The sequence below is a fragment of the Equus asinus genome, chromosome 5 (assembly GCF_041296235.1).
Source record: "Equus asinus isolate D_3611 breed Donkey chromosome 5, EquAss-T2T_v2, whole genome shotgun sequence".
Taxonomy (NCBI): Eukaryota; Metazoa; Chordata; class Mammalia; order Perissodactyla; family Equidae; genus Equus; species Equus asinus.
The window spans coordinates 25,078,298-25,104,165 of NC_091794.1; the positions used below are offsets into that span (position 1 = coordinate 25,078,298).

The 25,868-nt window shown below is 44.2% G+C and overlaps 1 protein-coding gene across 37 annotated transcripts in view; it reads left to right on the forward strand.

Moving 5' to 3' along the window:
* Positions 1-25,868, forward strand: part of KALRN (kalirin RhoGEF kinase) — a 637,850-nt gene that overhangs the window by 553,537 nt on the left and 58,445 nt on the right. For 26 of the 37 annotated variants that reach the window (XR_011503193.1, XM_044771435.2, XM_070508998.1 and 23 more), the window contains 5 exons: positions 5,477-5,760; positions 6,964-7,068; positions 10,696-10,791; positions 19,696-19,826; positions 24,382-24,448. Coding sequence is in view for 36 of the 37 variants with exons in the window: in XM_044771435.2 (XP_044627370.1) it covers positions 5,477-5,760; positions 6,964-7,068; positions 10,696-10,791; positions 19,696-19,826; positions 24,382-24,448 (683 nt within the window). In the remaining variant the exon portion in view is untranslated. The remainder of the gene's footprint in view (positions 1-5,476; positions 5,761-6,963; positions 7,069-10,695; positions 10,792-19,695; positions 19,827-24,381; positions 24,449-25,868) is intronic. The other 11 variants (XM_044771446.2, XM_070509009.1, XM_044771463.2 and 8 more) reach the window with 3 other exon arrangements.

The following is a 25,868-nucleotide window of genomic DNA, read 5'->3' on the forward strand; positions in this document are numbered from 1 at the left end:
TTATTAGGATGTGTTCAGTATGCAAATTCTCATGGGTTTTATTCCATTTTTCATCTTCATGTCAAGCAGACAGCTCTCATCTCCTATGCTACTTGGAAACATGCTGCTGTGATTAAAAAAACTGGAAATCATGGAGCCCTTGCCCCCAAGGCTTAAGCTAATAACATTGACCTGTTTATTCTAACCCTGTGATGGGATCCGAGACCCTAATCTCAGCAGTTGTTCAATTGCCTGGGCATAAAGTCCATCAGAAGCTCTCATTCTGAGGGATACCCTGTAGATAAGAAGGTATGTGTCATCTCCAGGAAACAACGTGTACCGCTTAAACTTCCAAACGGTGGGGGAAGAGGACTACAGTGGCCTTGTTGCTCAGGGATTGGACTGCTTATTTTCAGATGAGTTTTCAGGCATTGGTCATAGGAGTGGCTACTTGAAGTGGGGAGGGAGAATGACACAGAATGGCAACTAGTAGCATTAAGTTTTTCTTTGCTTTTATGAGGGATAAAACTTTAAAGCTAAAATTGGTCTTAAATTATCTAGTCTAGACTTTAGAAGAACATACAGATGGAATGAAGGAACATACAGAAAATGAAATTAGGAGAGACTTTTATGGTTTTATTGATTTTTATTTAACTTAGACGGTGTTTCCTATGAGTCGAAAGTATTCTAAGCACTTTATAAATATTAACCCCTTAATCCTAATAACTCTATGGGATAGATACTAATATTATTTTCATTTATTGATGAGAAAGCCAAAATATAGAGAGGCTGAATAACTGGCCCAGGGTCACAAAGTTAGTCAGCCGTGGAGCAAGGCTTTGAATGCATCCTGTCCATGTTGTAGATGAAAAAAACAGAGGCTGGGGTGTCTGTCTACTGCTGCCTCACTAGTTAGTGGCAGAGCAGAACCAGAACCCAGGTCATCTGTTTGTTGCAGCCCATTGAGTAGCCACCAGTGGGTTGTTGTTGGATCATATAAGCAAGGCAGGAAAGTTATACCAGCGAGTTTCTTTTTTAATCAACTTCAACAAAATATCATTAAGAGATGAGTATTGAGGTCAAGAATTGTCTAGTTGTTGGTGAAGCTTTGGTGTGTGTTCTGTGAGCATGTCTTCTCTCCTCAGGTATTAAGGAAGACATTGGTTGGATTAAAGAGGTGGCTTGGAAATGAAAGGAAGTAGGGATGGAAAATAGTATGAAAGTCTGTTCATGGATAAGAGTTTGTTGGCTTATTTAGATTTTCTCGATTTCATGACCAAACAGGTAAGCTTATGCTACTAGGTCTATGAGGTTGGACCTTTAGCCTCATGAATTGCCCCGCCAAGCTTCCTATTTTCCAGTTGTGGCTGAGAAGTCAACAATAGGATGCATTTCCTGTTGGTCTGGACGCATTGGTTTTTACCTTTTCATTTCTTCTTCTTAAAACATTCTATTTTATCTCAATTGACGTCCTTGAAGTAATGTTTTTGGTTAGGGAGGACACATTTAATTTTTCCAGGAGAATTGTGTACTAGTATACATAATGTAGCATCGGGTAGAATGCAAGAAGATGAGAACTTTTGCACTCAGTTGGTGGGAGTAAACCAGAGAGCGATCTGACAATACCTGGTGGAGCTGGTGATGTGTATTCCCTAAAGCCAGCAGTTCCACCTGAGATACTTGCTTTAGATGCTTTAGAGTGGAGAGCAGTGCTACTCCACGTGCTAAGTGCAGGTGGTGAAGGTTTGTAAGCTGTTTGTTTCTAGTCCACAGTGAGAGAAGTACAGAAAGTAAGCGTTGGTGTTTAGAAGCTTTTAGAGCAACTTATTTCCACAACATCCAAGAGTGTGACTTTGTATTTTATAAAAGTATTGGTCCAAAGCAGACTGGAAATAAGAAAAATGGGTCTTTTACCACCATAGTGGTGCTTTGGGAAGCACCACCCTAGGGAATCTCACACATGTGCAGAGACCTGTGGGGGATTGCTTATAATGACTACATATGTGTGTGTATAACAACCTAAATGTCTATCATTAGGAAAATGCATTTAAGACATCACAATATGTCCTATGAAAGAATATTATCCAACAATGAGAGTGAATGAACTAGATCTACATGTATGAACATGGATAAAGCTCAAATAATTTTGAATAAATGAGCAAGTTGCAAAATGTTACCTACATTACGATAATCATACAAAATATAAGGCATAAAATGATACTGTTTGGACTCACAGTAAGTGGCTGACAACATGGATGGAAAAGATGCATGCCAACATCAGAAGAGAATTTAACTCTGGGAAGGGAAAGGGGGATGGAATTGCCACTGGGAGAAAAAAATAAAGCTTCAACTATATCTGTGATCTTTTATTTCTTTTTTAAAAAGCTGAAGCAAATATGGCAAAAAATATTTACATTCATCATATTGAGGTGATGGGTAAGTGGGTGTCAAATTTCTTCTATATTTTTCTGTATTTTAAAAATATTTCATAGTAAAATCAGCCTCAGAACAGGATTGTTTTCTGATCTAGAAAGCAAGTTGTACACACTAGACCATCCGGGGAACTTATTACCTACAGCGCCCAGGAACACATTTTTCTTCCCAGAAACTTAAAACCAGATATCAGCCTGATGGGCAGTTTCTGTGCCTCAGGGCTGAAGACGAGGCATTGGTTGGGAGCCATGGAGAAGGCAAAGAGTCGCCTGGATTCTGGATCTAGCTTTGTGACTAACTCATTGCGACAGTGAATTTCCCAAATTGAAACCTTCATTGACTTATCTGTAAAATTAGACTGAAACTTGTTTTCAGCATTGAAATTTTATAGCATGTATAAATTACATATAAATGCACATTTGAAATGTTACATAAACTAACAACTTGATGCTCCTTTTTACAATAATTATAGAGGCTAAAAGAATATATGGAGTGAACACAGATACAGGAGTAAGATTAAATATCTGTGCAGTGAAGTCATATCTGGCTTTAAGTCTCACCTCTCTGCTACTTACCACCTGTGAGCCTTGGTTTCCTGAAACTCTCTGATTTTCTATTTCCTAAGATGAGAACCATAATAAATAGTACCTACCTCAGCTTGGAAAGATTTGCAGAAATAATAGTATTATTGTTGTAGTTGTTACAAATTAGTTAACTTTTGTGCCTGGAAAGGTGCTGGAATAAATTCTCCAACAGCTAATTAGTCATCTTCCAGAGATGGGATGAGCATAACATGCCAGTCATTCTTTGAAGCAGCAATAAACTAAGTACAAATTTTCCAACATAAACCATGCTATATTCTTTATAACCACACATTCAAAGTGATTGAGAAATGGTCCTGTTTTCATACAGGACCCAAACTAGATGATGAATTATAGATTGTTCCAACTCTTGAATTCGCTTTTATGTGGGCTGTGGTTGAATGGCCCTAATTGTTTACATAGGATAAACTTGAAACAACAAAATTGAGAGTACTCTTGATTTTTAATTTGTACTTGGTAATTTATACTCTTGCCATTAATTTGTACAGAATGCACCAAAGCAGAACCAGATGACCATGGGAGAAGAAGGGTCAGTCAAAATTTGCGTTAGTGAATCTCAAAGCCAGACTATGATTTGCCATGGAACAAAAAACTTGGACAGTCATCTGTCTTCCTTGGTAACGCAAGGCACAGTTAATGTGGCTGGGCCTCTAGCTCTGCTGACACAATGTGTGTTGATAAATCGAACTTTTGAAGGCTTGGATTTAACAGAGCAGCCGTCTGGTATCAGAGGGGCCTGGTGAAAGCTTCTGCAGCTTATCAGCAGAAAGATAACAGAGAGGCCCTGGTCCCACTGCCAGTGCTAGGGAGATGCTTATCACCCAGGCTCTGAGAACAGGAGTTTGACCCATTCCAAACACTTCAAAAATAATGTCAACATACCTAAGACCTCAGCCAGCAAGGAATTTTCTGAGATAAGATTACAACGTTGTCCTTAAAGGGACACCAACCAAGTCAGTGGACCCCCAAATATTCCCTGGGCAGAACAACCCTGTAAATTAGCCTTTGCACCAGCAGACTTGAGGAGCTCAATTTTAGATGCAAATATTCTGCTGCTGTTTTCCAAAGTAGGCACAAAACTCGAGCCATATCTAAGAAAATCCCCACCTGAGCTTGGTGCCCTCGAGATCAGCTAGTTGTAGAAGCTGGAGGCAGCTCTCTGTTGGCAAAAGCATTCATTCACTTTATTTCAGGATTTTGTTTCTTCTGTGTTGGCTGTGTCTAGGCCAGAGAGCCTCCAAGCCAGGTTAGATCTCTAGTCTAGGTCAAGGATGAAGTCATTATCAGAAAAGGTGATTCAGTTCTTGAGAGGAGCAGGTGCAAAAGGCTACTGCAATAATTTGTGTAAATAGCTAGTCATGTGTTTGGTTTAAATATCAGTATGCAAACTGGCACAGGGGTGACGGACGAGGCCCGTCGGAGGTCAAGGTAAAGCTGGTCAGGTGTTCTCCCAAGACCATTTTGGTGAGAAGCAGCAGCATACAGAAAGACAAGTCACCTTTGATTTGTCATCCAGACACTAACAGTATCACTTCTTACTTTGAAATGCCTCATATTCAGTCCTTTTTACTCCCTGTGCACAGTCCTGGTGTGGCCTTCTGGATTCTAATGCCTCCTTCCCAGGGCTGTGCTGTCTATAGCTATGAGATTAATTTAATACAAACAAACAAACAAAACCCCTTTATATCATGTCATTTCCCATTAGAGTCTCACAATTAAGTTCATACTCCTCTAGTTTATTGTTAATGTCCTCGCTAATCTGTCCAGTTTCTCCTTCTCTGTTAATCTTTATTTCATTCAAAGGATCTACTTATGAGCGGTGTTAACTTATTTTTCCATTTTCCTGCCTCTGTGCTTTTGTTCCCACTGCCTCCCCCTTTCGGAATTTCTTCTCCCTTCTCTTCTACTCAGACACATCTCTTCCGTTAAACCTTTTCAGACCAACCCTGCCTACACTGATCCGACCCTTCTTTGAACTCTGCTTCCTTATCGCCTCAAGTCCATACCGGCCCTTTGGCAATTAATCACATACTGCTTTGTGAATTTATCTTTATTTTGCATGCTCTTTCTTGGTCTTTCGCTCTTCTCTACCTCTCTGCATCTGTGTGTGTGTATGTGTGTGTAGCTAGATAAGAGGTCTTGTCTTAAATATCTTTAGAATACACTACCTCACAGGTGCTCCCTGACATTGTTATTGGTTGGTAATTCTTGATTAGGATCTTGATTTTTTGTCTTCTGTCCCCTCCTGTATCCACAGCACCTGGAGCTGTGCCTTGCACATTAAAAATTGAGTGAGTGTCAGCTTGTTACCCTCCAAAGAGGGTTTCCTTGACTGGAGTCTGCAACTGGCCTTGACATTCTGCCTTGCGTCCTGGCTTCCTGAGGATGGAGCTTGCTCCCAGGCTGGCAGCCTGCCTTAACTGCCTCTGACATGGCCACGTCTGTCTGTTCTTTCTCCTCAGATGCATACTCTCATTCCTCCAGTGAAAACGGAGGCAAGTCCGAGTCAGTGGCCAACCTGCAGACCCAGCCCTCCCTGAACTCCCTCCACAGTTCCCCCGGTCCCAAACGCTCCACAAACACCCTTAAGAAGTGGCTAACGAGTCCCGTGCGCCGGCTCAACAGCGGGAAGGCAGACGGCAACATCAAGAAGCAGAAGAAAGTACGAGATGGTCGGAAGAGCTTTGACCTGGGATCTCCCAAGCCTGGAGATGAGACGACCCCTCAAGGAGACAGTGCTGATGAGGTACTTACGTGAGGCCCTGGAGTCTTCCATTGAAAGGGCTTCTGACATACATCCTTCCTGGAGACTTGTGAGGCATCCTTCCCCGGGTGCTGTAAACTGGCCCATTTCTAGACCTCAGTAGTTTGTCTTCTTGGGCCTAAGTGAGCTGAGATTTTTGTATTCTCAAGACCTTGTTAATTTGGTGTGTGACCAGTTCTAAGACTGAATAGCAGCTAGACTGTCCAGCAGACAGACCCTATTTTGCCAGATTTGGAGATGGAGGCCTGGGCCCAAGGAGAGCCATTGGTCACCTCGTCCCCTGCCTCTGCTAAAGAGTACATCAAACCAGCTTGGCATTTTTAGAATAAGAATGAAAGAATGGAGACCATTTCACTTGGAAACCAGAAGACTGTGCTGGGAGATTATAGCTGTTTTCAAGTATTTCGAGCAGAGCCACATGTAAAAGGGAGTAGACGATTCCAGGTTACTCCAGAGGGGAGAATTGTGATTAACAGGTGAAGGTTTGCACAGTAGACAAGGTCTCAGCTCAAAGAGGGACTTTAATGGGAGGTCAACCAGTGATGAAATGGGCCTTCGTGAGAACGAATGAACAGCCATACCGGAAAGTTTGGGAGATCGTCACTTAACAGTGGGAGAGATCTGTGTTAGCTGAGAGGTCAGGCTGGACAATGACCTCTGGAATCCCTTCCCAAGCTGAGATTCTGTGTTCAAAAGATCGTGGGTAGGTTTTAGTTGGGGAAATGAGATAACTGTTTTATTTGGCAAACTAACCTACTCTAGTCACTGACACGACTAAGGAATTCTTCCTGATGTGTAACGAGACTCCCTCTGTGATTTTATGCTGTCGGCCATTTCTCCCTCTGAAAATGGCAGTAGAGCCTGGTGATCCTTAGACTGTGGTTTAATAGTCCTTCAAAAACTTTAAAAGTTAGGTTCTCTCTGACTGCTGTTTCAGTTTTCTCTCTTGCCGGCTAATCAATGAGGTAGATGTTTCTTATATGTGTGTGTTTTCCCCCATTTGGTCCTCACTGTCCTCTGAGATAGCAGGTGTCCCCATTCCACAGAGGAGGACACTGAAGCTGAAAAACAGGAATGTTGAGAGGAGGGTATCTTATATGTTGCTTTTTTAAAAATTCCCAAGTCCTGAACCATTGGCATCTTTAACTACATGAAACAGTGACTAATGCTGCTCTTTTGTTCTAGAAGAGCAAGAAAGGTTGGGGTGAAGATGAGCCAGATGAAGAGTCACACACCCCCCTCCCTCCGCCTATGAAGATCTTTGACAACGACCCCACGCAAGACGAGATGGTGGGACTTCTTTACTTTCTCACTTGAAAGAGCAATGTGTAAAACATGGGATTTTGTTTTTGTGTGTGGTGGGGGTAGTAATACTCTCTCTCTCCCGTTATCTCTTAGACCATGTGAATCCACGATGATGTAGATTCCATCTGTATTGAGTAGAGGTCCCCTCCCCCAACCCTTGACATCTGACTTCATTCTGGGCAGGATAGGGTGTGTGTAGAATTCTCGAAGTGGGAATCTGCCTGGTGTCTTGTCCTGTTGATGAAGGGTAATGGCTCTGCCTTTGGAAGCGGCAGATCCCCCAAAAAACGGTTTGTCTCAAAAAGGAATCTGAGCTGGTTCCACGTCATGATCGTTTGTTGTACCTGACCGTTCAACCTACGTTTTAGTTGATTGTTTTCCCTATACTCAACTCTAAAATCCAAATCACAGTAACTTCCAGTCAAGCCCAGTGCTGTTAAAATTCTGCAAACACAGCCTGAGGGATGGAGATGCTGTGACGGGGAGATTGTTGTTAAAGGTGGGCAAACCTAATACACCAAGTTGCCCAAGCAGAGGGTCACTGGTGTCTGAAATTTGGATGTCCACCAAGCCTCTAATCGCAGGGTGATCATCGCGATTGTTCTGGAGCAGAGGCTCAGGTGAGATGTGCTTCCAGGTCTGACCCGAGGCTCAGGGCTGTGTTAGCTGTGTGCTCCATCACTCAGTGTCCTTACAAACCATGCTTTCACTCCATTGGGTTTTTCTTGCCTTTTCTCGGTGTTGCTGTCCTGTGGACTCTGGAGGTTGAAGTGGTGGTTTCAGTTTTTGATGTACTTCGCATCTGCTTTTCATAGTGTCGTTCTGTTGTCGTGGGGGTGGTTGCTCAGCCATCCCTCTGGGGTCTCCCTGTGCTCTCTAGTGCTCTGCCCTACAGTGGGCAGCATCCTCCGAGGTGGTGGGCCCAGCCTTCACAGGCAGGGAACAAACCTTTACAACACCACCCAGGATACAATTCAACAAGGACTATTTGCAGATACTTCTGTGTTTCTGGTGATTTCCCAGTTCTTGTTTTAATTCTCTCTGCTTTGCATTTGGATCAGTAACCCACAGACATTAATTGAGATCTTCCTCTGTGCGAAGCTGGAGGGACATTTTCTAGGACAGGATGATGACTAAGATGTGGTCGCTGCCCCCTCTGTGACTCATCATGAGAAGCACACAGTTCTGGCCCCTCCTAAAGTGATGTTGGCGGCCCTGGTCTCCAGGGCCAGCTCTGACTCCAGACTGCTGGAAAGAAAAGTAGCAGGAAGGATGGCATAATGCCCATCCTGGGTTCCCAGAGGCAAAAAGGCCTGTGCTTCACGTTGAGATGGGTATGAGGACCAACCTGCTGTGTTCCCGGAGGCCTCTTCTTGTAAAATGTTCTATGAACAGTGATAGTGTTTGTGGGGAGTAGGGCGCTCCTGTCACATTATCTGCCATCCCACACAGTCCTCCACACAAAGGTGCCAGCTTGCATAAGATAAGCGAAGGTCATGAACCTTCCCCCTTGAATTCCCTCAAACATGACTTGTTTTGTGGAAAAGGATGTTATATTGTTTCTGGGTAATTTTTAACTGAGAATGCGGACTTACCCCCTGACATTTGAATAGCCATTTCTTAGCTAGAAATAGGCAGATGGCAACAGTCCCTTTTTAGACACATTAACCCTCCCCAGTCCTGCTGTGTGATTTCCGAACGTTTGTTTTTCTGGAATATTTGGGAGTACGGTGAGCCTCAGAATTTCTAGCAAATAGAGTTGGATTTATTAAAATAATTTTTACAGCAGTGCACAAGGGAATTTTCAAAGTCCACCCGTCATAATGTTGTACAGTTAATTCTCCATGTTTCCTTCTAATGTTTCTTTACATGCGTGTGTCTTATTTTTATAATTATAATATGTGTATGATGTGTTCAATGTTTTATTTACTATTTCCTAAAATCTTACTGATTTTCATAACTGTCATTTTGATAGCTGGGGTGTATTTTGCTATTTGGTATGCCGTAATTTGCTCCACCAGCCTGTTTGGGGATATCCTAGGTTGTGGCCAGTTTTTGCTGCTCTAGATAATATGGCTACGGATCACTTGTACCTACAGCATTTGTTCTCTTCACCTCTGTCCTTGGAATAAGTTCCCAGGAATAGGATTGCTAGATCAAAAAATTGGTAACTTGGATTTCCAAACAGACTTAAGCTCTTTTCCTGCATTCTCCAAGAGAGGAAAAAGAGCGTTATTATATCTCTCTTAATTATATTTATTTGATTTTTTTTACCCCATCTCAGAAGCAGAGACCTAAAGTAACTTTCAGATAAGATAACAAGAAACTTCCTTTTTAAAACTTCCCTCTAACCGAAAGGACACACCTGAAGCCAGAGCACGGCCAGGACGTTCAACTTTCTGCTTCCACAGTCGTTAGTGTTGGAGACTGAAGGAGCGAGCGGCCTGGGCCCTGGGAACACGATTGCCCTCTGCTGTGATGTGTCAGGGGTAGAAGCCCTCACACGGGGGTCAGCCCCGTGGCCGAGTGGTTAAGTTTGCCCACTCTGCTTCGGCAGCCTAGGGTTTCACTGGTTCAGATGCTGGGCACTGACATGGCGCCACTCATCAGGCCATGCTGAGGCGGCATCCCACACAGCACAACCAGAAGGACCTACAACTAGAATATATAGCTATATACTAGGGGGCTTTGAGAAGAAGAAGGAAAAAAAAAAAGATTGGCAACAGATATTAGCTCAGGTGCCAATCTTTAAGGAAAAAAAAAAAAGCCAGCACATGCATGTGGGGTTAACCATTTCTCCCCTAGTTTCTTCTCAAGTAGGAGAAGAAGAAAAAAAACCACTGGCCCTCAGTGAGCAGGAGTCCCCCAAACCATTGACCAAACAGCCACACGGACCAGTCCTTGTTGCTGGTGCAGGGGAAGAGGGACAGGCCCCTCCTGTCACTGGGAACAGAATAGTCTCTGGTCACTCCAGCACGAGACACACAGCTCTGCTAAAGCAGATTATCACATCCTAGTGTTCCAGTTTGGGGGCCTAACCAGAAACAGCTGTGTTTGTGGAGGTGCATGTGTGTGCGTGTGCACGGGGAGGGGTTTCTGGCTTCCTGGTCTGTAAGTGCCTGGCCTTTAGCATTTTTGCTGGACACCCAGTGGATATCTGTATTTAAGATCTACACCCAAGTAAAGCAAGAACAGTTTCTTTCTTTGGATCACTCGAGGCTAGATCTATGGATTCCTTTCATGCCCTGGAACAGTAGTGGGCAGCCCTGTAGTGGCCAGAATCCTGCCTGTCTCCCTCCCCTCGTTGCTGTCAGTGGGTGCAGTCTCTTGGAAACTCAGTGACCCCTCGCTCCCCTTGGCTTTTTCAGAGGCCTGCCTAAGGAGAGCCTAGTGCCATCCCTACTTCGCTGCTGGCCAGAATTCCTGACAAGGGGCCAGGCAGGCTGTCCCACCCCCTCACGATCCCCTAGCTCCTCTGTCATCTCTTCCCTCTGCACAGAGAGCTTTGCTTCCCTTGCCTGCCTTGAGCTTTGGACTTGCTGTGTTGCTTCCTAATTGCTATTCCTCCTTCCTGGCTAATCTGCTTTTCCTTTGCTACTCAATGTCTTGCAGTCCTCCTCTTTGCTAGCAGCCCGGCAGGCTTCCACCGAAGTACCTACTGCTGCAGACCTTGTCAGTGCAATAGAACAGTTGGTCAAAAGCAAGCTGGTAAGTGGGGGTCCTGGAGGCAGTTCTGCGGGAGTCTCACCTCCAGGCGGCTCTCAGAGCTTGGCATCTGTCTGCCAGGTTCTCCTTTGCACTCATCTTCATTCCCCCTCTAGGATTGCTTCCAGCTAATGATGGTTTCTAGAAACCTGTGCCCCAAAGTCCTTTTTGGCTTTGTTTGAGAATGGGCATGGGCGATTAATAAGGCGTTTTGGGATTGTGACATTAATGAAAGGTGAAAAGTATCCAAGACAAAATAGCCTCCCTGTAAGCCTGGTCCCCTGGCCTACAGGGAAGTGGCATTTGTCTGTCTGGTTAGCGCTGAAGCTGACTTTGCTGCCAAGACACGGAACACGGATTGGATCTTTGAAGGCATTCGGTAATTTTATTCAGGGACCTCAGATAGCCTTCTACCTTGCAAGTCTTGCAACAGTAGATTGCAATCATAAAGAAGAATTGGCAAAAGTATGTGGATACCTCACGTCAAGAAATTAAGGCAGATGGTGCATGGCCCCATCATGGGGGAAAGAACTGAACCTAAACCGCTGAAAACTGGTCCAGCTTGTGACTGTCTCACGGACCAATCAGACCACTGGAGAGAAGGGTTATGAGTCTGAGCTGGTTCAGGCTGATGATAATGCTGGTGAAAGAGCTCCTTTTTGGATAGAGTTGTTCCTCTACTCCCATGTTGTTACATTTAAGTGTATCACTACAGGATGACAATTTGAAGCATTTTCCTGTCCTTTGCTCTCATCCATGTCACTCATTTGATTTTTCCTGCAACTCTCATTAGGATAAATATCTGTGCTTCCGCCAGACTTCTGCTGGACAGTCCTATTAATCAGCACCATTTCAACCCTTCTCCACTTGGAGCAGGAATTAGAGGAAAATGATGGGTGCTCTCTAGGGAAAGCTGCCTGATGATAATTTTGATTACAGTAACTCCCTTTTCAAATATCCTAGCTTATAGAGTACCAATGATATTTAAAACTATGGCTTTCTTATTTTCCTTCTAAATTTTTCTTCATAAGTTAAAAATAATTCTTGGCTGATGTTTTTAGTAACTCATGTCAAACTCTTGAAGGTTGTCCATTGTTCTGCCATCTCTGCCTGTCCCACTGGTGGGAAGTGAGTGCTCTCATGGACACTACATCAGCTTTTCAAAGCACACCTCTCTCTGAACTCCTCACTTGCTCTCCTTTTCTCTCCACACTGACCCATACACCCTCTTCATTCTCCAAATATCGTTTAAATTTTTTTCCCGTAAAAAATCATCTTTTTTTCCCCACTACTGGAGCCTGGGCCCTAACCTCATGCCTGGACTATTGCAGTAGCCATTTGATCTTTCCTCACTTCTTTCCACCTTCCGGGCCTCCGTCTCCTGCCGAGTCTTCCACGAGCGCTGCTATCGCCTCCCTCTTGCCTGCACGAGTAGTGGTCTACAATGTGGGGGTGCCTTCAGGTACACAAGACAGTTCATTGAGGTGCAGAAAGAAAATATTAGAATCTCTTTATCTCATCATTTTAAAATGGCTTTGTGTGTGTTTTATTGTGTGCATAATGATAATACAATAGCACAGAAATATAATTTATAAAAAAGTTACATGTTTTGGGAGTGTATGACCAAAACTGTGTTTATTGATAGAGGTATATAATCAAAGTTTGGAAGTCACTGGCCCATAGCGAGAGTCCACACTTACCCAGAATTCTAAAGTTTTGTAGCCTCGTCTCCAACGTGCCTTTCCAACATCTGCTTGTTATGCTGGTTGATGAACTGTGCTCCAACCCAATTGTTTTCTTCACTGTCCCCAAACATGCACTTGCCTTTCCTCCCTCCAAGTTTCTGTTCATACCACCCCACTTCTCTGGAATGTTCTCCCTCTTATTTTGCCTGTCTAAAGCATAATAATAATCTGTCACAGTCGCCCTCAAATCTCATCTCTCTGCAAAGACTTCCCTGACCAGCCCAGGCCAGATTTCTTTTGGAATCCCACAGCAATTACTATATAAGCCACATGCTGCCTAGGCCAGCTCTCAGACGGTCCTGTTGTATATTTGTTAAAATATCTTAATCTTTTCATTTGCAGCTCGCCTCCCCAGCTAGACGCTTAGTCATTTAGGACATTATTTCTGCCTCCTCCATTGGTATATAGCAGTTTTTACACTTAGATCAGTAAACACTTGTTTCCAAAAGTCTGTATTTTTCCATATTTTGGATTAGCTTTTTCCTACTGCTACTGCTCACCTTAGCACTATTGGGAGTCTGTTTGGACCTCTAGTTTGTGTGGTCAATGGGTCTGGTGTTAAACATGCGAGTGCAGATATAGGCAATATCCCATAAGAGCAAATTTCCCAGAGCAGAGGGAGTGCAGGATGGTGTGGAGTTGACTGGCACTATAACAGGTTCTCAACAAATGTCTGCTGGATGAATGGCCATTCTGTGGTGAGTTTACCATAATAAGGGCTTTTACTTCTTCCACCAATAACTACTTCTCGAGAACCTGCAGTGAGCCCAGAATTACAGAGATTTCTTTGGCCGAACATATAAAACCAAGCCCATATCACAGAAAGGAATGAGGGAGCAGTGGTTTGATTTCTCAGAATCTTTCCACCAAAATTTGAGCCTTTGTCTTTTCCTCTACTTTTCGCTTTCTTCCCATCCAAATACGTACCCACCATGGGGTACCGATGGAGCAACAGTAGGTAGTTGTTGCCTCAGCTATGTTTGAGAATATTGAGTTGCATTTTCACCTCCAAGACTTGAATTCCTGTTCCTTATCATCTCTTTAGCTTAGAAGAGGGTAAGATCTGGAGCCTGTAAAAGTTGTAGAGTTTTTATTTGACTGTAAGTACCACAGTGTGACAGCTGCCGAAATAGTCAGTGTGGTCATAGGCACACATAGGTGCATAGGTTAATGAAAGTACAATGTACAGATCAAGGGCAGTAATAGCCCCATTGTACTCAAAGTTCTTCAGACCACACCTGTCGTGAGTTGTGTGTGAGTCACATATCAGGTTCTGAACATGGCGTTCTAAACTGTTCTTGAACTCAGTGGAAGGGCCCTGGAGGAGGTAACCAGTACTATGTGGTCCATGTCATTTGAAGGAAAGTTGAAGAAACCGAGGTTCAGTGTGGGGAGAAGTTAGAGAGAGAAGACACATGAGAGTTGTCTGCTAATAATTAAGCACCACTGTGGGAAAGGAGGGTTGGTCTCAGTCTTTGCTGCTGCAGAGGGCGGAACCTAGACCCGTGGGTGGAAGTTTATCTTAGTTCCGAATAAGACGAACTAATAAGGTCCTGTCCAATTTACAGAGTCGGGAAATTTTACAGGAGCATCTGGTATGCTTGGACTTTTATATCTAGGGCTTGGATTCTTCCTGCTTTCTTTTTTGGTTGCTCAGGAGATGATACCAAATTCTGCGCTTAGAATTCATTGGGCCCCCTAGCTCTGCCCAAAAGCTGTGAGATCCCTTGTCTCTGAGTCCCAAAGCTGCCCTTGGTGTTTTATGGTCACATGGTTATGGCTGCACCAAGGCTTCCCACCCAGGGAGTTGTGGTCTCTGCTGCTCGAGATCTGCTGTTAGGGAACGAGGGCAGATGTTCTCCGCTCACCTGCAGTGCAGATGAAACCTCTGAAGCCCCCCTAGAATCTCCTTTGGCAAGTCCTTCTAGACATTAAAGGACACTTCCGAGTTCTTGCCTGCCACCCTTGGTCTTTAACTAGTGCTTTTGTTTACCAAGAGAGGATGCCCACCCACCTCCTTCAAATAGAGCTAATGTACTTTTCCTGGGTTTTGAAGTAACGTATTTTCTTTAATTCTGAGCCAGGACTTAGGACTCCTCCTGCTTTCCCTGTGTGATTTTTAGTAAAGCTTTTCCTAGACATGTGGACTGGCAGTGGTGGTGGTGAGTGTATCAGGAATCAGAAGACCTAGGTTTTAGTCCTGCCTCTGCTACTTGTTGTAGCCCTGGGGAAGTTACTTAATCTACTTGAGCTTCTCTTTTATCTCATTTGTCAACAAAATGATTCTATCCACCTGAAACTAATCTTAAGAGAGTTATGATAATAATTGAGTAAGATGTGAATGTGCTTTGTAAACTGATAAGCAGGCATCCTACCAATGTTAGCTCTTAGCCACCTCATCTGCATCGTGAAAGGCAGGGAAAAGGAACCGTGTCATAGTTCATCTTCTGTAGCCACACCCTGGGCACAGGGACACAGCACTGGTCAGCCAATAGATTGGTGGTTGGGTGAATGTTGCAGGGTAATATCTTAACAATGTATATGATTTGGTTTTATTACTCAAGTTTGGGGAGCAAGAACTTCCTGGCCATGTGAGAATCTAGTGTGCCTCTACGCAACCCCAGGATCTACCACCTGCCTGAGATGAAAGACTGAGCCTCTGGAAAGAAAGCAAGCTCCTTCCCTGAGCTCTTGTCCTCAGGTGGCACATCACAGTAGTCCCTTGGGCTCAGGATGGCGCCGATGGCCTCTTGGTTTTAGGGACGGGGCTGGCCAGGACTGAGCTCTTATTCAGTCTACCTGCTGCCCTGGCATCCTGAGAATGTGTTCTACCTACTTCAGCAAGACTTGTCTCTCTCTCCTTCTCCTGCTTCAATAGCATTCACCTCCCTGGGCTAGCCTTGTGGGCCACGGAACATGGCGAAGGCCAGGCTGCTGTGTGTGTGCTTTGCTCTCCTTTAGATGATCGGCTTGCTTTGTCAAAGGCAAGGTGGACTTAGCAGAAGTTCAGAGTCTTCTAAAAGAAGGAAATCATGGCCCCTTCCTACCCATTATGGAGGTGTGTGTTTTCAGGAACTGGGTTCTTCTGGCATCGCTCTGTGGAAAAGATTGCCGAGCTTGTTGAAATAGAGGAGTTTAAATTTCCACCAAATAAAGTGTAAGACAAGGTCACAAATCTGAAATGTCATTTGCTTGGAAAATCCAGACTTCAGTTTTCCTACTACATACTGGTCTTCCCTACGCCCACCCTCAGTTTGCCTGGGAATGACTGCGATCTATTATTTTTGTCCAGAGAATATTATACGAATTTTCATAGAAGGGTGGGGCAGCTAAGAGGTTGGTGTGGTATGTGGTGCTGGCCAGCACCCTTACCTGTTTTCTCATCAGATGAGCTTTGACCTCTCCCAAGAGTTCCATAGTATGTTCAGTAAATTCCTAGAGCCCTACTGTTTGCCAGCTCTGAGATCAAGCACAGAACCTTCCTTAATGGGGCTGATAGCCTAGGGTTGATGTTCATGATCCTCTCCTGCTTGGACTGTTGCAACCGTTTCCTCCCAGATTTCAGTCTGACATCTCTCTATGTGACTGCCAGAGAGGTCTTTCTTTTCTTTTCTTACTTAAAAAAAAAAAATGTGATAGCTCTTTTCTGACTAATAAAGCAATATATGCTCATTCAAGAAAAACTGGAAAAATGACAAGTATGAACACAAATTATATCACTCATTTTATCATCATCTATGCATATTCTGTGTTGAAATATTGATATATCTAGGCCCCTTTAAAAATAATGTAATCATAGTATATGAAGTATAAGTCTGTTGGCCTTTACTATTTTATCAGAGATGTTTTCCCAAGTCATGAAAAGTTCTTAGGAACGTTAAGACTGATATTTCTAAAACTTAAATTCAATCATGTTGCTTCCTTCCTTAAAATTCTCCTATCGCTGGTCTTAGAAGGTAAAGTTCTTGATGCCACACACAAGATTCCTTATGATCTGATCCCTGCATACTTCTCCAGGGGTGTTTATTTCACTACCCACGTCTTCTTTCCTCAGCATTCACCCAAACTCATATAACACATGGTTAATTGCCAGCTCACCCCCGACACATGCACCCTACATCCTACCTATACCAGACAGCTTTCAGCGTCCCAGGCTGCCCTATGTAGTTTCACAGCTTGATCCTTTACACACAGTGCTGCTCCTCCCTGGAATGTCCTTCCATTGGTGTAGCCAATGAAATCCTTGTCATTTCTCAATACTCAATTCAAGCGTTACCTCTCTCATTAAGCCTCTCCCTTCCTTATACCCCACCATAGAGCTGCCTGCTCCTTTTGTCGTCCTCCATGGTACCCCTTCTGTCTGGCAGAGCACTCATTGTAGCTTAGATGGTGGAGGGCAGGGAGCCATCTCTTATTCATCTTTGTTTTTCCAACACTTTGCAAATATTCAGCATGTAATAGATACTCGATAAATATTTGCTTTAGTAGAAACAAATGATCAATTACAGTACTGTGTAATGAATGCTGCTCAGAGGGTCTTATGGGGAAAGGGTGCTTATGGGAGGCCAGAGGAAGGCCATTTTATGGGTATGTGAGCCAAGGTTCAGCAGACAGGAAATGTGTTCATTTTTAAGGTGGAGACGGCCTTCCTCCATACTTAATCTACTTTTTTGAATCCTGTTTTTAATTCTGTTCCCTGACCTTGGACCGACTGTCGATGCACCCATTGTGCAACTTTTGTTGCTCCCTCCTTTGTACACATTTTCCTTGGTCTACTGAAAATCTTGTGGCCTGAGCCCCCGGCGGGGCAGAAGTCCTCCCTGTGGCCGCACAGCCCACCACTCATCAACCAGCCACCGCTGCCTGTTCCCCCCCAGGAGCAGTGCAGACAGTTGCAGGTCACCTCTAGTTGCCCTTGGCTGGGACCCAGTATCCCAACTCTAGCACAGGTAGCCAAGTCCTCAGAAGAAGTCACTCTTGAATTGTTGTAAGTATTTCTGGTCAGCACTGTTATTTGAGGCAAGCCCTAACTTCCCTCTTCTTCCTCTCTCACTGCCTCTGTCCTTCTCAGCTCCATCTTAGAGAGTTGTTCCCCGCAGATAACTCGGGCTTTTTTGCTCGTATAAGGTCAGGCAGGAGGAGATGGAACATAAATCCCTGTGTGACACTTTGGACTCCTCAGATGTCCTTTGTTGTGTGGAAGAGTTGTGAGTGGACCACACCAAGCTGGATGTTCCACGGGAGAGCCTTGTAGGCAGGGATGTAATCCTGTTTCCCAGGCCTTACAGCCAGCGTCCTACCAGCCAAAAGGCTGCAGAACAAAGACTGTAATAGAACAATGGGGAAAGGGAGAGCGGAGGTAGAAGGCATGTAATCAGATCAATCACCAGCTGTGTCCATCTGCCTGGGGAGCCTGTCTCTCGTGATGGCACCAAGGGACATGTCACATGTCCTTGGAAAGCCTGCCTGTCCAGTGGCTTGTCAAGCCTCAGCACCAGACACTCATTTCCTTAATAACTGGTTACAGATCCTGAATCTATAAATTTAGCTAAACTCTTCTTGACCTTTCTATATTTTTAGCCTGTGCTGTTTCTCTGGATAACAAATTCCATGGTTGACTACTTGTTCTGTAAAATGCCTTGTCAAGTTAAAAGAAATTCTCTCCCTCAAGTTTGAAGACCCTGTCCTCTTAATTCTAGTTTTTAGTAACAAATTCATGCTGGACCTTGGCACATTCTGTTGATTTGAGGGTAGAGTAGGGGAAAAAAAGGTTGACATCTTTTCTCAGCTTTTAAGTTTTTCAGTTTTCAATTAATATTCTCTACCTGTTCTCATATAGTGCTTATTGGGCACCTTGTTTGTTTTTTGTTTCTTTTCTTTGGACTGTTCCTACCTCTGTTCAGCCCATGTTGAAATATAGCAGCTAAAGGAGTTCATGACAGATATTCCAAGTGCAGGTTGCTTAAAACCGTGCTGAAGCCTTTTCTTTCTTGCTACCTTTTTGGACACTTTTTGATCTTTATGGCTTTAAACTTAGGAGTGATGTTCTCAAAGGCTATGAAAGTGAAGCCTTTCCTCAGCCACAGTGGCTGTTGTAGACAGGCATCTTGTATGCATAGCTTGGATTAGTCTCCCTTATTTGCTTTGACCTTGACCACCTTGACCTTTATCTCTAGTCTTACTGTTTATCCACATTGCTTCTTCCATTTGCATAATGAAATGCCAAATGTCACTGTATGATCTTTCTTGCAGGGCACTTGTAGGAATGTTAAGATTGACCCCATTTTTTAATATCCTTATTCTTAACAGTTCCATCCATGGTTGGGGGGGTGGGGGAGGATGACTCATCATTGTAGAGCACTTTTAATTTATCAAGGGGTTGTCCCACTGTTGTCTCTATCTGTTCCTTAGAAATCTGTAGAAAAGAGAGATCTGATTTGAAAATGGAGAAAAACTGAAGCGTGAAACAGTTTTAGTTGTCTCATTGAAGATCATCCAGTCACCAGCAGATCTGGGATTAGAATTCTTTACCCTTAGCTCTTTCTAGAGTACAGTATTAATCCCTTTAATTTATTTCTCAATCCTGCAGCACCTTAATTAAAAGAAATGAAAGGGATTAATAAATTAAAGAAAGCCATTGGTAAATAACCTCAGCAAAGATGTTTTTAGAAAAGGCTGAATCTGTTGGCCTCTTCTTGTCTACATCTCATTGGCCTCTTCAAAAACAATTGTGGCTGATTTAACAAACCTGATTTTACCAAGCAATTCTCCTGTCACTTCCCTCCCGTTATCAACTGGCATGTGATGGTCCTACAACTAAGTTTCTTTTCTAACTGCTTGTTTGGTGTAGAATTGCAATGATTAGCATTACCTCTGGAGCTCTTTCCCAGAGATAAGTCACTTTGACAGTTTCGGTTCTGTCTGGGAAATTGGCAGCCCTGACACCAGGTACATCCTGATTGCCTGAGAAGGCAGCAGCTCTGGGCTTCCTCCCTCAGGAGATGAGAGTCCCTGGTTTCCTGGTGCTTCGCTAAGGTTCCATGAGAACAGCCTTAGCTACCCATCTACCAAGTTGGCTGCAGCGAGGCTGGGGGCACCTAAGGGCTTCCAGATGGCTTTTCAGTGTACACTTCTCTAAGGTAATTTGTCATTCTCTTTTCAGAGTCTGGAAGGAGGCTCATACCGGGGGAGCTTGAAAGACCCCGCAGGCTGCCTGAATGAGGGGATGACCCCGCCCACACCTCCTAGAAACCTGGAAGAAGAACAGAAAGCCAAGGCCCTGAGAGGCAGGATGTAAGTGGCTTCCCCACATTCCACCCTGGTGTGCATGTGTGCAGTGGACAGTGGACAAGGGTTGCGGGAAGTTTGGGGAGAATTAGAGAGGGATTCCCCACACTGTGTTTCCATTGATGTCATTCATTCAGAGTAAAGGTGACCTTGGTCTGTACAGGGTAGCATTGATAAACAAGGAGCTATCGTGGCACTGACTTTAAGGATTTTAGGCTGAAATATTTCCTGTGAGATAGCAGCTGTTATTGACAAAGTATGGTTATAACCAAGGTCTATTAGCAATTTAAAACATGCTGATAGAAGGAAAATGACAAAGTTCAGGGAACTAGGGGACTATCACTCTGGTCCCATATCAGAGAATCCATGGCAGAAAGTCTGATGGAGTTTCATCTAAGGAAATGTTTCCTCAGTGGTAGGAAAGTAATATATAAGAAAAGGGAGCTGTTTTACCACCAGACCAGGGCCTCTCTCAACTCCTTCTCCAAAGGTTTTAATTTTGCATCCATTGGTGGACTTAGTTTCAAGAGAACCTCTTCACTTTTTGAACGGTTAGGGGTAAGTACAATTCACATCGCAGTCCATTTCACAAAAACCCATATGTCATGCAAGATTTGAGTTATCCACCCTGATTTGAAGTCAATCTTCTATTATTTGCGATGATCAAGAAGGTACCAGATACCATTAATGCAAAACCACAATTCCTCTGAAACTTGACTTTTCTTGTTTAGGGTTTAGCTCTGTGTTGGAAGCAGAGCCCCTAATGAGGCTTGGACATAGCTCCAGGTATGGGACATTGTAAGCACAGTGAGAAGTGGGCAGGCAGACGTGAAGGCTCCCTCTCTGTTGCTAATTAGTCTGCCCTTCTCCTTCAAACTCATCACTCCTTTAGCCTGGTCATAGACATGAAGAGTAGCAAAAATAAATGAGGCCAGGTCCTTCTGTTGCCTGGAAATAGGCAAAGTGAACATTTATGACTGTTTCCTAGGAAACATCATAGCCGGGGCCTGGCCTCGGAGCAGGGCTGTCACTTCATAGTGGAGGTGAGCAAGTGGCATGTAAACTCTGTAGTTCCGTATTTACCCCCTCAACTTTATGGGTGCTCAGGGGAACCCCAAGAATGGAATAGAGGCAGGGAAATACCATCCCCAAAGGGAAATTCCCTAGGGCTTGTACAAAGCTGATTCTCCTTGGCCTCTCAGGGTGTTTTTACATCGATGAGGCCAAGCTGGAGCTGATGTTCCAGTCCTTTGTCAAGCCAAAGCAAAACTCAGATCAGGGAAGTGAGCTTTGAGGTGGCAGATGGTCCTGGGCAAAGACTGTCACGACTCTTGTCACTTGGGTCAAACGGGGCTATGAGCAGTCATTTAAGCCATGGTCCTGCTTCCAGACTTGATATTGTCTGGTTTTGCTCCAAAGGGCAAGAGTTTGCTGCTTCTTTACCCACTTTACCCGTCTTTTCTCCCTCTTCTCACTCTCTCGCCCAGCGCCACACCTCTCCGTCTCCTGAGCTATCCTGAAAATCCCATTGGTAGATGTCTCATTCCTCTTTCTGTAGTTTGTCTTTATGCTGCTGTAATTTATGGGCACAATGACAGACTGGATACCTAGGTGTTTATTTGTAAGCCCTATGTGAGAGTAGAGGCTGAGGGATGTAGACAGCTGAGATTTAGTCCAGAAGATGGCAGTAGGACATCAAAGGGTTAAATGGGAGCCCCATGGAGAAGAGATGAAAACAAATAGTTATGTGTCCAGAAGAAAAAGACTGAGAATAGACCTAATTGTCTTCAAGTTTTAGTCACTCATTCATTCAACAAATGTTTGTTGAACACCTGTTATGTACCAAGTGCTTTTTCTTTTGAGGAGGATTAGCCCTGAGTTAACATCTGCCACCAATCCTCCTCTTTTTGCTGAGGAAGACTGGCCCTGAGCTAACATCTGTGCCCATCTTTCTCTACTTTATATGTGGGACGCCTACAACAGCATAGCTTGCCAAGTGGTGCCATGTCTGCACCTGGGATCCAAACCGGCGAACCCCAGGTCGCCAAGAAGCAGAACATGCACACAGGCCGGCCCCTATAATGTAATCCCACGTGTTTATTTTTGTTTTTGTTGACCAATTCACTTTTTTTTTTCTATTTTTTTTTTTTTTTTGAGGAAGATTAGCCCTGAGCTAACATCTGCCACCAATCCTCCCCTTTTTTGCTGAGGAAGACTGGCCCTGAGCTAACATCCATGCCCATCCTCCTCTACTTTATAAGTGGGACACCTACCACAACATGGCTTGACAAATGGTGCATAGATCTGCACCTGGGATCTCAACTGGCGAACCCCAGGCCACCAAAGTGGAATGTGCAGACTTAACCGCTGTGCTACTGGGCCAGCCTTCCAAGTTCACTTCTAATGGGAGAAATCATATCATAAACAAAATAAAGAATAAATTAGGTAGTATGTTAGAAGCTGGAAAAAAAAAAAAAGAGTAAGGGAGATCAGGAGAATGGATGAGGCCATGTTCCAGTTTTAAATGATTCTGACTTTTGCAGAAAGACCAGAGGGAGGTAAGGAATTAGCCATTAGCAATGGAGGAAGAGTGTTCTCAGCAGAGGGAACAGCCAGTGCAAAGGCTCTGAGGGATTTTCTGGAGAAGACCAGCCATTCCCTATCATTATGAAAGATAAAGGTTAGAAGGGGGTCTGAACCTATAGCTGGAAGAAGTTTAGTTGGAGCAAAGAATAACGTTTACTTTGTAAATAACCTTTACTAATAAGAAATGAACATGAAAAAATTGCTTTGTCATCAGTTCAACGTATTTGGCAATTAACCGTGCACTGCCTTATGATGCGTGTAACTTAAATCTTTTGTGTACCTTTTCAGAACGTCTTTTTAATGTGTCATTATCTCCCCAAGCATTTCATCAGCCGTTCAAGTGAAGCGATGCCATGTCCACTAGCAGCACCTAATCCAGCCCTTGGAAAGCCCAAGACAGCCCTCAGTCTGTCAGCAGATAGCTTAGGATAAAAATATCGCCTGGAGACAGAGCTGGATTCCATCTCCAGAGGGCCCTTCCCGCCCCAAGTTCCCACTCCAACTTTGCTGTGGGTTTTCTTTTACCACTTTCTTCCAACCAGCAATTGGACCATGCTAAAGATATATTTAAATGCTTTTATTTGGCCTTGCCAGTTCCTTCCTGTGTCCTACAACACATGATTGTGTCTATTAGAGAGAGGGAGCTGGTCGAACATGCTGGACGTGCTGATAAAGAAGCATGTGTTCCTTTTGTTTCCCCGCCATCACCCTGAGGCCCCAGACCCAGGGAACTGGTGGCTTCTCTGTGCTGTATAGATCAAGAATTCCCAGATGAATTGCTTCCTGGATTGAGAACGATTACAGCCCTTGTCCTGGGGCCCCTCTTTGACTGCTCAGAACGTTATCCTTTCTGCCACTCGGGCCAAAAATGCTGTTGTGTGGCTTCAGGCGAAACTCTTTCAGACTTAGATAATACAAGTCGGACTCCAATAAGCCACACGGCACCTAGCCTGCCCCTGTGCACAGCCATGAGCATTTTATGTCCAACTCCTTACTGTCTGGACAGAAAGAGAAGTGTTTGGGTTTGATGCCTCAGGGACTCCAGAGCCAGTCTGAGTAGATTACCAGACAGTAGGTGACAGTGAAAGAGCAGAGTCTTTGGGCTCTTGTACAACTGGGTTCAGATCCCAGCTCTGCTACTCACTTTGTCATCTTGGGCAATACTGCCTCAGTATTTTCATCTATATAAAATAGGGCTTACAGTACCTCCTTTGTTCTAAGCAAGAGAAAGCCCAGATGAAGGAACTGGCACCAAGTAAGTGCTCTAAGAGGAAGAAATCATTAACAAGAAAGAAACCAAGAAAGCAAATGTCCTTGAAGTTGTTAAATCCTGCATCTGGTGCGGGGTGGGGAGGTCGCTGCATTCCAGGTTGTGATGAGAGATTGTCTGCAGTCAATCTTGCTGGCCTCGACTGGGGATTTTGCAGACCAGTTACCATGGATACCTATCTGAATAATTGTAGCTTCTGTGTCTCAAAAGCTTCACTTGATGTCAGTGTCTCTGAGGCCTCAAAGGTTGGTTATCAGACAAATGTCTCTCTCCTGTAAAGCGAAGAATGGAGCTGAAATGAAGGAATAACAGTCTCGTGTTGATCCCTTGGCCTCAAAGCTTTCATAACTCAGTTTTGCGAAAGTGGTTGTTGTTCTTTCTGCCCTGTGTTTATACGGCTGTTGAGTTATAGGTGAGGGAGGAGGAAGCATCAAGAATAGAAAGGAGAAGGCTGGGTTGTGAGTGGTGTTCTTTATCTGTTGTGTGCCATGGGGGAAAGCCCTCTCGGCCTCAGTGCCCTCAGCTCTTCCGTGGAGCCTGTCATAGAGAGAGCTATAGTAAACGCCTTCCCGAGGGGTGCCACATGTGGGGTTTGGGGTGGTCTTGTCGTAAAGATGCCAAAGTAACCTTCCTGTGAACTTAAGTGTGAAGATTTCTTGCTTCACAATAACGAGGAGCCCTCACTGTTCTTAATCTCCTGCTCAGGTTTGTCCTGAACGAGCTGGTACAGACAGAGAAAGACTATGTCAAGGATCTGGGGATTGTGGTGGAGGTGAGTAGACGGCTCAGGCTGGGTCGGTGGCCACCCAACCAGGGGCATATTGGACCCTACCTGGGCTGAGGTGTTTCAACTTGAGGGTGTGTGTTTTACTCTGCCTGGGTATTTGCAGAAATTAAACTAAAAATGGTAATAGATCAAATAGAGTATGTAGGTAATTTTTTTTCTTTTCCTCTTGAAATACTGTAAGAGATTTAGAGGAAAGTAGAGCCCCAGATATTGCAGCATATGGGGGAGCCTCTTGGTTAGAGCTAGTCCATTTCACGGTGTTTTAGGTGACCAATTTATTGTCTTAAGAGCTTTTCTTTGGTGTTTAACCATATGACATATTTTCTTCAGAGCTATGAGCCACCATGGGCCCTAAGCAGGTCACTCTTAGTGAAATCCTGGGGTTTATATGTTTCCTTAGATTTTAAGGACAGCTTATGGCTACCAAGAAGACTGACAAAGAAAAAACCACGAGTAAGGCAACGTTGACAAGTCCACATTTGAGAGTCAAGTTTGTCATAAAGAAAGCAGCTCTCTCTCCACAGGGGTTTACTTTAGGGGGATTTAGACACTTGGATGAAAAAGCTGAGAAAGTAAATGGATAATTTAGATGGTAGAGCCCTGTTGTTAATCATCTTAAACGAAAGAATGTGAAGTCTAAAACTTGAATGCCTGGTATCTAAATCGCCCGAGGGTTCCTTACATTGGCCCTCTAAGTTCCCATCCTATAAAACCTACTGATTTAGGGGTTTGTATGTGGTTATCCTGCACCTTGGATAAACACACTAGCCTGGCATATAGGGGACCTGAATTCTGACTTATGGGAAATTATTCTCTCCTCCAAGGGGGAAATGTGGGTAGGAAGGGGTGCAGCAACCTCCATATGTAGCCCAGCCTACGATCAGAGGCTTGAGCATCTTGAGACTAAGACCTAGGGAAGCCAGACATCAGTGGTGTGACTGTAAGACAAGTCACATAACTTCCCGGTGCCTTGGCTTCCTCATCTGTCCAATGGGGATAAATGCTGCCTGTGCAACCTCAAAACTTGATTTGAAAGCTGAAATGAGATTATATATGATAGCATTTGACAGAATCTAAAGTATTAACGTATTAAGACTTATTTCTAGGTCAGATGTGTCTAGTTCTGAGCCTTTAAAGACCATATTAACTTGGATTACGAGAAAGGAAAGGGGCAAATGATTGTCTTCTTTGTTCTGCTTTCTTAAGGGGGCTTGAGACAAAGAAAGGGACCCAGAACTTCACAAAAGTTTTGTCGATCATTCTGCACAAGGGGAAGGTCCTGGTTGAATAGTGAGAGACCACAGAAGCCCTTGCCCTGGAACTCACGCAGTGATGGCTGCTTACCTGGAACTGTGGTGTGGGGCTCGGCCCAGAAAGCTTTCCTGTGAGTGTCCTCTACTCATCA